Source organism: Zeugodacus cucurbitae, chromosome 5 (genome assembly GCF_028554725.1).
Source record: "Zeugodacus cucurbitae isolate PBARC_wt_2022May chromosome 5, idZeuCucr1.2, whole genome shotgun sequence".
NCBI classification, from domain to species: Eukaryota; Metazoa; Arthropoda; class Insecta; order Diptera; family Tephritidae; genus Zeugodacus; species Zeugodacus cucurbitae.
Window position 1 is genome coordinate 8,566,667 of NC_071670.1, and position 12,758 is coordinate 8,579,424.

At 32.9% G+C, this 12,758-nt stretch overlaps 4 protein-coding genes across 4 annotated transcripts in view; 3 read left to right on the forward strand and 1 right to left on the reverse strand.

Annotated features, from left to right (window-relative positions):
* Positions 1-110: 110 nt before the first annotated feature.
* On the forward strand, positions 111-3,388 carry LOC105216230 (probable pyruvate dehydrogenase E1 component subunit alpha, mitochondrial). Its single transcript, XM_011190616.3, has 6 exons — positions 111-298; positions 515-583; positions 1,995-2,184; positions 2,259-2,461; positions 2,526-3,020; positions 3,094-3,388. The coding sequence occupies exons 1-6, from the start codon at positions 239-241 to the stop codon at positions 3,274-3,276; spliced, it is 1,200 nt and encodes a 399-aa protein (XP_011188918.1). The 5' UTR covers positions 111-238; the 3' UTR covers positions 3,277-3,388.
* On the reverse strand, positions 3,373-7,906 carry LOC105216227 (uncharacterized). Its single transcript, XM_011190613.3, has 2 exons — positions 7,258-7,906; positions 3,373-7,178 (listed from the first exon to the last, which is right to left on the reverse strand). Exons 1-2 carry the CDS (start codon positions 7,750-7,752, stop codon positions 6,954-6,956), a joined length of 720 nt encoding a protein of 239 aa, XP_011188915.2. The 5' UTR covers positions 7,753-7,906; the 3' UTR covers positions 3,373-6,953.
* On the forward strand, positions 4,400-6,754 carry LOC105216229 (pyruvate dehydrogenase E1 component subunit alpha, mitochondrial). The gene is made up of 6 exons (XM_011190615.3): positions 4,400-4,555; positions 4,632-4,821; positions 4,881-5,083; positions 5,151-5,322; positions 5,882-6,204; positions 6,269-6,754. Exons 1-6 carry the CDS (start codon positions 4,400-4,402, stop codon positions 6,605-6,607), a joined length of 1,383 nt encoding a protein of 460 aa, XP_011188917.2. The 3' UTR covers positions 6,608-6,754.
* Positions 7,907-9,409: 1,503 nt separating the features above from the next.
* LOC105216226 (uncharacterized) overlaps positions 9,410-12,758 on the forward strand; it is a 65,102-nt gene continuing 61,753 nt past the window's right edge. The window contains exons 1-2 of the mRNA XM_054231211.1: positions 9,410-9,427; positions 10,043-10,225. The gene's annotated coding sequence lies outside the window, so the exon portion shown is untranslated. The remainder of the gene's footprint in view (positions 9,428-10,042; positions 10,226-12,758) is intronic.

Below are 12,758 nucleotides of genomic sequence, written 5' to 3' on the forward strand. Positions count from 1 at the left end.
AGAATGTTTAAGATTTAGTTGCAAACAGCTTGATTCACATTGTGATTACTGTTATTCACATTGCTGTAAAAGAAGAAGCATTACGCCAATTGCGCTTATAACATGTTGTCTTGTTTGACATTCGTGTATTCAGTGACGTGCTTTTCGGTTGGAGGTGTTACGCGATTTCGAGTCTTCGAAGAAAAAATCATATTTTATATTAAATTTACGATAATTTGCGATTTAATAAAGTGAAAAAATGTTGCGTACACTTTCCAGATGCAGCGAATTGCCAGTCGTGGCAAAACAATTGCAAAAAGTATGTAATCGCAGAATGCTGGTGACGACGACAACTTCATGTGGCCGTCGTCCCGTTGGTAGGAGCATGTTGAGCCTGCTTCGGCGACAGCATGTAGCTCCTTTGATTAGCTGCAGCTTACAACATCAGGCAGCAGCAGCGGCATTGGCAGCTAAAACAAAAACAACAAATTATAACATGTGCAGGAATTATTCATCATTTTTCGGTTTCTTCCAGAATGCCGCCCAGTCTGGTGTACAAAAATCGAACAAATATGCAACGGAGGCGACCATTCAAGTGAATCGCGTGAGTGTTTCCACCCTCACTTTTGCTGCTGCAAGCATACATTTCTATTCCCTACATCACGCCACTTATTTCATATGCTATTACATAACACCTTTTGCCACTACATTAAGAGCGCAGTGATTTCGTAGTTTTCATTTTGTAGTATGCATATGAAAAGGGTCAGGTGGCTAAATGGCTATTATTCAGTAAAAGTTATAAACAATTTATGACAGTTTTGCTTCGAAGTAGATTGGTTGATAAACAAAAATGTGTGTACATACTGTTAAGTTTACTACTTCACGTACTATCTACTGAAGGTCATTATAGTAATAAGTAGCAAAGGGCAAAAAAATTGCATATACATAGGTACATACATATGTACGTATTTAAATATGTGTTAGGAACAAATCTAATGACAATGACATGATACGTTCACGACAACAGGCCCTGTTATCGGTCGATTTTTATTACATTTCTAATTTGTCGCGTGGTTTACCGTCGGCGGCTTATCGCGTGATTTTCACAGCCGTCTAAAAAAAGTTAAAACAGATATATGTAAAAGTAAATACATATACTTTCGAGTAGCATCAGACGAGAATTGTTAACCAGCTTAATTATTTTTACCGGCAATTAGATGTTTAGAAGAGTACAGCTGATTGGCACTCTATAGGTTTGAAGCAGTTTAATAATCAACAACTACTACTTACATACATAAGTGCATATGAAACCTATTAATAGTTTAATTGAGTTATTTAGATTATCGAGTAGTGTCTATCTATTTTCTATTTTGAAAATTGTGTTTGTTTCTTTAATTAGTTAATTATGTATTCAAATTAAAGTAAATAATTTATATTAGGCCTTCAATGACATTTCTTATTAACCTTTTCGTTCCCAATGTTGTCTATAGGCAACATTGTACTTACCGGTTTCTAATTATGGTTATTTAAATATTTTTGACCAACAGGTTTTTCAATTATGTAGACTTATGTGTTGTGCAAGCTTACAGTTACTTTTCGATATGAGCTGTTTACTGTTTCATTCAGTAAGGGTTCTCCGCATAGAGAAATTTGCAAAATCATTTCGCGAAAAAAGTTAGACTAAAGTGGTTATACAAAAAGTATTCAAAAACATAAAAATAATTGTTTTATATTAAAACAAAGTGAACTATATAAATAATTAAAGAGAAGAGAGTTATTTAATAAAAAATTCATGAGAAAAGTGTTTAGTTTATTTATAATAATTTAATTTGTGCCTATAAGCAACATCCTGCAACTAATGAACCAGGGTATATAGAACTTTGAAATTTTTACCACTTCATATTTGAGTTAAGACTAATATACATATATCTGCCCTAAAATTTCGGCATTTTAATTCGGGCATAAGAGCATTAAGAATTTAAACAATTTATTCAACAAATTTCATTTTCATGCAGCCCTTTAAGCTGCATAGGCTCGATAAAGGTCCCGAAACAAGCGTCACATTGACCAAAGAGGATGCAACCAAATACTACACCCAAATGCAGACGATTCGTCGCATTGAAACTGCCGCCGGTAATTTGTACAAGGAGAAAATCATTCGTGGTTTCTGTCACTTGTACTCAGGACAAGAGGCTTGTGCCGTAGGTGAGTGCGAACATTTAAATTACTATTAAATGAGTATACCCTATATAAGTATTTTGCATTTAAATATTTTCTAGGCATGAAAGCCGCTATGCGCGATCAGGATAACATTATTTCTGCTTATCGCGTGCACGGTTGGACTTATTTAATGGGTGTCTCACCAGTGGGTGTGCTTGCTGAGTTGACTGGCCGCCAGAGTGGCTGTGCCTTGGGCAAGGGTGGCTCTATGCACATGTATGCCCCTAACTTCTATGGCGGCAATGGTATTGTTGGTGCACAGGTGCGTCAAAAATATTTATAAAACACTTCTTAAAAACGCATTAATTATAAAACATATTTAACAGGTACCACTTGGTACAGGCGTTGCTCTAGCCTGCCAGTACAAGGGTAATGGCGGCGTTTGCCTCTCACTTTACGGTGATGGTGCTGCCAATCAAGGTCAAGTGTTTGAGTCCTATAACATGGCTCAATTGTGGAAATTGCCCGCGATTTTCGTTTGCGAAAATAATAACTATGCTATGGGTACCAGTACGACACGTGGTTCCAGCAACACCGAGTACTATACACGCGGTGATGTAGTGCCCGGCATCTGGGTTGATGGTATGGATGTTTTAGCTGTACGTAGTGCCACCGAATTTGCCATCGAATATGTGAACAAGGTTGGTCCAATTGTGTTGGAAACCAATACCTATCGTTATTCCGGACACTCGATGTCTGATCCCGGCACAAGCTATCGTACACGTGAGGAAATTCAAGAAGTGCGTCAAAAGCGTGATCCCATCACCTCGTTCAAGGAATTGTGCATTGAGCAGGGACTTTTGTCGGCTGATGAAATTAAGGTGTGCATAAAGAAAATGCAAAAAATTTTTATATGCGTGTGTGCTTATATTAATTTTACATTTTTCGTTATAGGAAATCGATACCAAGGTGCGCAAGGAAATCGACGAAGCTACACAAGTCGCTAAGAATGACAAAGAACTGCCCGTAACTGGTCTGTGGACTGATGTTTACTCAAACAATTTGGAAACAAAGATACGTGGTCTCACTAGCTATAACATTGCGCATATCTCACAACGTAAAGGCGTCAATCACTAAAGCGCTTAGCATTTGTAGTAGCTAAAACCATTGAAACGAAGTACAAGCAACAAAGCAATGTCTGCTTGTAGCCATAAGTTATAAAAGTGTAGCTGAATCACTAGTGAAATTTGCGAACATATATTATTCACAAAAGACAAACGTATGCAACTCACGCAGTTAAAATGGGTTAAAATGGTATTTACACATACATTAAATTGGTGAAATGGAATGTTCATTACTCAATGACTTAATAACGCGATATTCTTGTTAGACTTATACATACACAATTTTTGATATTTTTTGTTTTAAACATCAATCAAACCAATGCATACATAGCTACAATACATAATATTTATTTTTATTTTGGTTTTGGAAATACCAAAAACATCACTGTACATTTATTATTACTGTCCATAACAGAGGCGATATTATGTTTGTGTACGAATAATATAAGTTAAAAAGTTGCAATATGCATTATGGGTGAGAAGTTAAAGAAGTTAGAGTTGCAAAAAAACAAAACATAAAAAAATAAAGTGACAATTATGTACAAAAAACAAGTAAAAGTATTTTATATTACGTTAAAACATGTTTTTATTACGCTTCGTAAATTTATTGAAACAGATCCATCAAAAAAGAGGTGAAATTAAACAGTGAAATTAATCAGTGCGCCAATAATATTAAGACAATAAGAGAATTTGTGTTCCGTTGTAATGCAAAATGACTACTAGAGCAAGACTACTTCTCATTGACTACGTGACGGCACTCCATCTGGCATCGCAAAGCACCAAAATCGCTCTATATGTGGCTCATTGGCCTACCAGCTTAACATAACCTAACCTAATCGTAAACAAAATTGTGTTATTACAACAAAATTAATTAATACGAAATTACTATTTAAACAATGTTGCGCCTACTTTGCCATATACTTAACAAAAATGAATCACGACAAAATTAATAAACAAAAAATCAGTTGGCAATTTCGGCATACATATTTTCTCAAATTTCCAACATTTCATAACAAAACCTTAAAATTTCTGTTTACATTTATTTGTAAACTTTTAAGCTGGAGCGCGCAAATATTTTATTACAAAAACAAAAAATAAGTTCAAATTCTATTAAAACATTAAGTTCAGCTTGGAATATGTTGACCACTGTTGCGCGTGCAAAAGTCAGACAATCGTACAAGAAGTGGTCCAATGATTTGCGACTATTTCGTTGGTGCTACAAAGTAATTGAAGCGCAAAAGGAAACAACTCACCATCATTACGCCAGCGAAGCGACCATCGAAATTCCCGATGTATGTAGCGTTGTTTTCGCAAAAAATCATGTAATTTTTTAATGCTCATTGTTTCCTTGTGCTGTATGTATTTAAGACCTACAAATGTATACGTTTGGAAACATTCCCGTCAACAACCATAACTATAAATAAGGAACAAGCAGCACGCATATATACACAAATGGGTGCCATACGACGCTTGGAAACTGTTGCGAATGCAATGTATAAGGAGAAACTCGTGCGCGGTTTTTGTCACCTCTGTACGGGGCAGGAAGCTGTCTGTGTGGGTGGGTCGATATGATAAGTGTTTGCATTTGCAGTTTATAACTTCCCGCTCTCTTAAAAGGTATACATACTGCAATGCGTCCCACGGATCGTCTTATTACGGCATACCGTTGCCATGGTTGGAGCTATATGATGGGTATCGGCGCAGTGGAAATACTCGCTGAATTAGCCGGCCGTGAGGCGGGTTGTCAACGTGGTAAAGGCGGTTCCATGCATATGTACAATAAAAGATTTTTCGGTGGTAATGGCATTGTGGGTGCACAGGCAAGTAGTGGACAAATTATGATTGTACTCCATGCTTTCAAAATCTATTATTTTCCTAACAAAAAAGGTGCCACTGGGTGCTGGCATTGGTCTTGCATTGAAAAATGAAGCCAAGGGTAATGTTTGTGTCGTCTTGTATGGCGATGGTGCCGCCAATCAAGGACAAATATTCGAAGCATATAATATAGCGTGTCTTTGGCGTTTGCCGGTGATTTTTGTTTGTGAAAATAATGAATACGGTAAGTACCGTGATGCAATCGAAAAAAATTATTTGTTATTACTGTTGTAGTAGCAAAAAACAATTCACAAATAGTTTTGTTGTTGTTGTTGTAACGATTATCCAGCACTGTTGGTGCAAGTCTAATTGTCTTCGAGTTCATCTAACGGGAGGTCCAGGAAACATGCTGTTTCGATAGGGTCGGACCAAAGGGAAAGGGGTGTTAGATGAGTCGAGTTCGTTAGGCCTGAAACAGGTGATTAGTGTCATGCGTGGACTCATTGCATGCAGTACATATATTCTGTATGTATGGGGTTCAGTCTGGATAAGTAGGAGTTTGACCTGCTACTATATTCAGAACGAAATTGCGCCAGGGTCACCCTGGTTTCACGCACGACGCACTTCCGATGATCTAACTCTGTTTGGACCGGTAAGTACTAAGTCCAGTGGTACGCAAATAGTTTTGGTTTTTGTTGCTGAGTTGATAATGAGCTATTTGCTTGTTGATCCCGGGTTTGTGCCAATTATGTAGCACCAACTGTGTTTGAAACGGAAACTTTTTCACGCTTTTTTCACACTAGGTATGGGTACAAAAATGAATCGTGCTGCATGTTCTATCGAATATTACACACGTGGTGTACCATTGCCTGGTATTTACGTTGATGGTATGAACATTTTGGCAATGCATAATGCTGCCAAATTCGCTATTGATTTTGTACAAAAAGAAGGACCCATTATTATTGAAGCGCATACATATCGTTACTTTGGTCATTCTATGTCCGATCCAGGTACCAGCTACCGGTCACGTGAGGAAGTTGCTGAAGTGCGTAGTAAACGTGATCCCATTACCTCTTTCAAAGATTTAGCTATTTCACAAGGCTTGCTAACAGAGGATGAGTGCAAAGTATGTTATATTTGTTTAGATCTCATACATACATATATAGTTTATATAATTTCTTGGTGTTTAGAAAATAGATGAGGACAATCGAAAGAACATCGATGCAGCAGCTGAAAAGGCTAAACAATCTAAAGAAGTAAAAGTGGAAGAAACCTGGGCGGATGTATATATGGAAAGTAAGGAAGCGGGTATACGTGATACAATCGGGAATCGGCAGAAACATTTCCATGCTGGCAAGACACTTGAAAAGGATCATATTAAGTTAAAGTCATTTAAGCCGGATACTAAATTCGAACCAAAGGGTGTACCAATGGAAATAAAAGAATGGGAGGCGCAAATGGAAGCGATAAAGGATGTAGAAAAAGGTAAAAAGAAAACAACAAAATCGGATGAGCCTGAGAAGAAGTAATTTTTTAGCAGCAAAAAATATTAGTATGTAAAACATTTTTTTTATCAAAATTGTTTTTAAAATATAATACTTATAAAATTCTATGTACATATTTAATTTTATGTAACGATTTAAAATAAATTGTTAACTTCGAAATCAAAAATATGCATATATGTATGTGTGTGTACATAATAAATGAAATATAGTATGGTATTCAATATAAAATAAAAATATATCTAATGGAATCAGACAAAAATATCTTCTCAAAATATCACCTATTATAACTGCATATTGGTATGTATTTGAATATACATGTATGTATGTATATTATAATTTATAAATTATTAAATTAATGCCAGCTCTCAAACTATATCGGCAAGGTTGCACGAATACTTTCTACGGTATTATAAAAAAAATTACTTATAGACCAGCTATTATCTTGTGCTTCATTTGCTTGTTCGACATCTTCATCTTCGGATGAGGGTGTGGGTATAATGCGATCAGCTGTAATAAATATTGCTTCATCCGCATCGCATTCAAAATATTTTCTTGTAAAAGATACATCAGCAGCTTGTGGTGATTGAACATCGCTCTGAAATACATACATTTGTACATTGACTACACATATATACAACAGTTTATTTGCACTTTAGTGTTTTCTATTAACTAACCAGCAATTCCAAGCCAAAGAAATAACCAACTGGATGTATTTCCGGTACTGGACCAATATAACAAATAATGCAATTATAAAGTGTGTTATCAGTGCTATCGAAATGCCGACCCGATACACTAACTAAATGACCTGGCATTATGGTATTTAACCAGTCAGAACGCATTTCATCCTTTAAAAGTTGCAAGCGACGATTTGGTTCGGGTATGCTCACGATAAATGGCCACAATGCATCAGAGACTGGCAGTAAACAATCTTGCGTACATTGATATATGCGCGTTGTATTTGGTTCACGTAGTACTGGATCATAAACAAACACCTGTATTGTGGGCGTTGCATCTGTTTGTGGCTCTGATGCAATTTTTACGAGTGTGCCAGCAGCAACTGTATAATTCTGCACTTCTATTGTATCTTTTGAAGCGGTTTCAAGCTCATTACTTGCTGCAACAGATTGTAAACGTGATGTGCGTGCTAGCACTGCATATTTTGTAGCCATTTTCAACGTTTAAACTTTAAACTAATAAGAATAGCCCGCACAATTTAAATTACGCACAATAAATGCGAAATTTAGTTATAGAAAAGCCAATAAAAGAAACTTGATGCGTTTAATACAAGTTATTCATTTGCTCTATGTGCTCTATTTCTTTATTAGTGATGTAAAAGTCATACAAATAATCAATATACTTATCGATATATCTGTTTTGTTTGCGTAAATTTAAAAATAATTAAACTTTTTTTTGTTTTTTTTAAACGCTAAAAATAGATTCATCAAAGTATTAAGATTTACTACCGAAATGCGGAGGCTTCAATGTTAAGAACACTATGTCTAATTTAGGGTCATCATAATCGTCTTGACAGATCAACAATTGACCGTCTAATGGAAAAATTTGCCCGTGCCAGTGAGACAAAGAAGTGCCGGTAGTGTCGAGAATATCGATGAGGCTCATTTCTGGCTTCGTCAGTATGCAAAATATGCGTTATTGGTCACGCAGCAATCCACACGTATTCCATGAGTGACCATTGCATCCCGAAAAACTGCGGTTTATGGGCCAGCGGCGTCATTGGGCCGTACTTCTTCTGTGATGATCAAGACCGGCACGTTAAAGTCAATGGGAATCGATAGCGATCAATGATAACCGAATATTAATGGTTCGAATTGGATAATATGGACTTGGACAATATGTGGTTTCAACAGGACAGCGCCAAAAGCGACATAGCGAATGTCACAATCGATTTATTGACAATCAAGTATGGTGAACGTGTTATCTCATTAATATCACAAACCTTTTTAGTTTTATTTAAAACTTTTTTGTAGCTCTTGTTGAGAAACTCTTTACTATATATACAATATATATAACATTATAGTAAAATTTTCTTTAATTAGAAAATTAAAATTTTCTTTTTATAGCATTGGATATAGAATATTTTGTTTGTTAAAATTTAGTTTTCAAATTAAAAACAGTTATTTTACATTACTACTAATTCAACAAGGTTTCGATAAAATGTTAGGAGATTTATACTCTCATCCCTGATAAACACAGCTGATATAAGAATAATAAAAGCAAATACAAAACAAAATAAAATGTAGAAATCGGTATTGCCACTCTTTGGAAATTTATTAATTCAACGTTAATTTCTGCGCGCGGAACCGGATATGGAAGCTGGCGCTGAGTATTAATATTAAACGATATGGAGAAAGTAAATTTCGAGCTACAAAGAGAAGAATCTATATAATTATGGCTTCTTAATTAAATTTTGTTTATTTTTTGGATCTTCGAATGCTTTTTATACTTTGAAAGTTCTAAATTAAAACATTTGCCTTCAAAATTTGTTCAAAAAGTTCATTTACAACAAAACTAATTTATATACATGTATACGCATGTATAGGTATATATGCAAATATGTATGTATGTTTGTGTATTAACATATTTTTGTATATTTAAAAGACATCTTCACTAGCAATCACCTTGCACATCAGCGACATGCCGCCGATCAGCACGCTCTCCCGTACCTTCGTAAGAGCTCGTTAGCTTTTGTTGCTCTCATTAGCTACTTTTAGCTAGCAGTCACTACAATTGGATCGCGCTCGCCTTTAGTTCTTGCCACGGATATCAGCTCAGTCTTTAACCGCTACGCCAAGTATAACGTTCGTTAAAAGTACTTGAAATTAGGTTTCGTAAAAAATGCTTCGATTTTAATAAATTTATTTCACGCATATATATTTATGTAGATATATACGAGTATCTAAATATTTAATTTTTATTGTTTTTTTTTGTGTGACGCGTGTCTTGTTCATTATATTTTTTTCTAATATGCGCGTGTGAATAATTACTTGTCGAGTGTTTCGTTATTATTATGAATTGACAATCAAAATAGTGGCGCCTGTCCGTTGTGTTGTGGGTCACATTTGAAAGTTAAATATCATATTATTTCGTATGACATTAGTTGTGCTCAAAGTGTGTGTGTGCGTGTGTTGGCGCTATAGTTTAATTATGAAAAATGAAAACGTATGTGATGTATAAATTTTTTTGACCGCTAAGTTTTTGGCGACAGCAATCAATGTCATTTGAGTGGGTGTAAAAAGTGCGCGTGTATGTGTGTGTGTACATACATACAGTACATAAAACTGTCACAAAATATATTTTCTGAAACTTGTTTTATTCGTTGATTGATATTTGAGGAAAAGTGCCAAATAGATTTCAAATTCAAATTCAAATGCATATATTATATACGGAATCAAAATCGATTTTTCTAACAAATATCGTTTTTTTATTACGCACATAAAGATCAAAGCGTAATTACGTGTAAAAATACGTTGTGATGTAATTGAAACAATATTTATTATTGAAAAAAAAAATGAATTAAGCAAAAGAATATTTTTATTATTTCGCAAAATAAAACAACAACATAAAACATTTGTTCTAAAAAATCCATAGCCGGTAAAGTTTCGAACGGAAGTATAGATAACGGTAAGTAAATAATAAATATTTAGAAATAATTATTTGTTTCTTGACTACATCTTTTAGTTATAAAATCCGACACTAGATCTGAATATTTTGGTTTTTTAATTTTTTTTTTTTGAATAATTTCGTTCATTATTGAATAAGCAAAACCAAACACAAAAACAACTAAAAACGAAATCAAATAATAGACAATTAAGCTTCGAAATCCCCAATTTTGAAAATTTGTTCAATTTAAAAAAATTATTATTTTCGAATAAATCAATCGGAGAAATATTAAACTTGAATTTCGAAAATTGTTCGATTTAAAATATAATAATTTTTGAAAAAATCGAAGAAATATGACAATTTAACTTCGTAATCGTCAATTTTGAAAATAATTCGATTTAACAAATACATATTTCGAAAAAATCAAAGTAAGAAATATGAATTTTGAATTTCGAAAATTGTTCGATTTAAAAAATTATCATTTTTGTAATAAATTAATCGAAGAAAAATTAAACTTGAATTTCGAATATTGTTCGATTTATAATAATAATTTTCGAAAAAATCAATCGAAGAAATATGGAATTCGAAAATGGTTTGATTTATAATACAAAAATTTCGAAAATTGTTCGATTTATAATGTAATAATAAAAAAAGAAGAAATATTCGAAAAAATTGTTCGATTTAAAAAATAATTATTTTTGAAAATATGAATCGAAGAAATATTAAACTTGAATTTCGAAAATTGTTATATTAAAAAAACAATAATTTTTGAAAAAAGTTAATCGAAGAAATATTAAAATTGAACTTCGAAATTTGATTAATAATACATATAATTATTTTTGAAACAAATTAATTGAAGAAATATTAATCTTAAATTAAGATAATTGTTCGATTTCTAATCTAATATTTAAAAAAAATCAATGGAAGAAATATGAATCTAGAATTTCGAAAATTATTCGATTAATAACATAATAATTTAAAAAAAATAATAAAATTGAACTACGAAAATTGTTTGATTTATAATATAATTATTTTTGAAACAAATTAATTGAAGAAATATTAATCTTAAATTAAGATAATTGTTCGATTTATAATATAATATTTAAAAAAAATCAAAGGAAGAAATATGAATGTAGAATTTCGAAAATTATTCGATTAATAACATAATAATTAAAAAAAAATCGAAGAAATGAGAAACTTATCCCTTTAATACGCAAATTGGTACTTTTTCCCAATTTTTTTTTAATAAAATGCTCCAGTTATTGATTTTTTTTTTAAATCAATAAAAAAGTTCTGTTTTCTGGTCCTTGGTTCAAACTGTATACTTTCTTTTAAGTAAACACGAAAATACTGTCTTCAAAAACTGCTTTACCTACATGACCATTCAATTCAACTCTGGTTTGAAATTATTATATTTAAATTACAAATAAAAAAAATAAAATATTTTAAACATTAACACTATCATTAAAGCTTATGATTTTAAATTAGCTTAAAAGCAGCTCTCATTAAAATATATTAAAGGGACATTTAAGGACCATTAGACGATTTTCGTGAATTAAAAAAAAAAGTACTCGATCCAGTGTTTCGAAGTTATTTTTGGGCATAATAAGGTAGATTTTCAGCTATATTTTAAGATGTTTCCTTTTATAAAAATATTGAAAAATATCAGAGTTATGTGCTGTCTTCGAAGGTGCCAAAAAACAAGACTATTTTCAACCAATCAAAAAGATATGTTCAAGAATACTCAGTTTCAATTTGAAGTCAATCGGTAAATTTCTCGTTGAGTTATGATATTAAATATTTGAAAAATGTCGTTTCGAGAAAAACGCGTTTAAAGTTTCAACTATAGAACGCTGCTATTCAAAAACTATTCAAGATACGACCTTGCTGATTTCACAGGATATTTTTGAAAGTATACATTTTTTTAAAACTTTTTTTTAAGTGTCACACTGGTATAGCCTTTTAACACTACCCTAGTTGATCTCACTTTGAAATAAAATGTGCACTTCAGCTGTTGAATGCTAAAAAGTCCATATATATATTCACATTGCACTACAATCACGCACATAAACTTCCAAATCTAATTTAAGCACTGAATATTTACTTAGCACAAATTATTATCCTTATGAAATATTAAATCTATTTGATATTTACACGCTCTAAGCGCCAATAAATTGTATGACACTTATATAAACTATTTATCTTGTAAACAAAGTCAGCAGTTTTATTGAATTCAATAAATTTAAAAGAGAGAAATTGAACACACGACCTACACACATCTAACACTTTATACAGGCAGCTGTGAAACCGCGAAATGCGCGTTTTTATAGTTCAAACAGCTTGTACTCGCGTCCCTGTTGGCATATGACTCACAAAATTCTTAAGTAAATTCACTTCAAATAGTAATATTATTTTCGGTTTCAATACAACGCAAAATATTACTAAAACTATGCAATTTGTTTAGACACTTGAGCTGTGCTATAAATTATACCTGAGGACAAGGATTTTCGATAGCCAGCATATGGAGGCACTTGTCGAAATTTAAACAAAAACG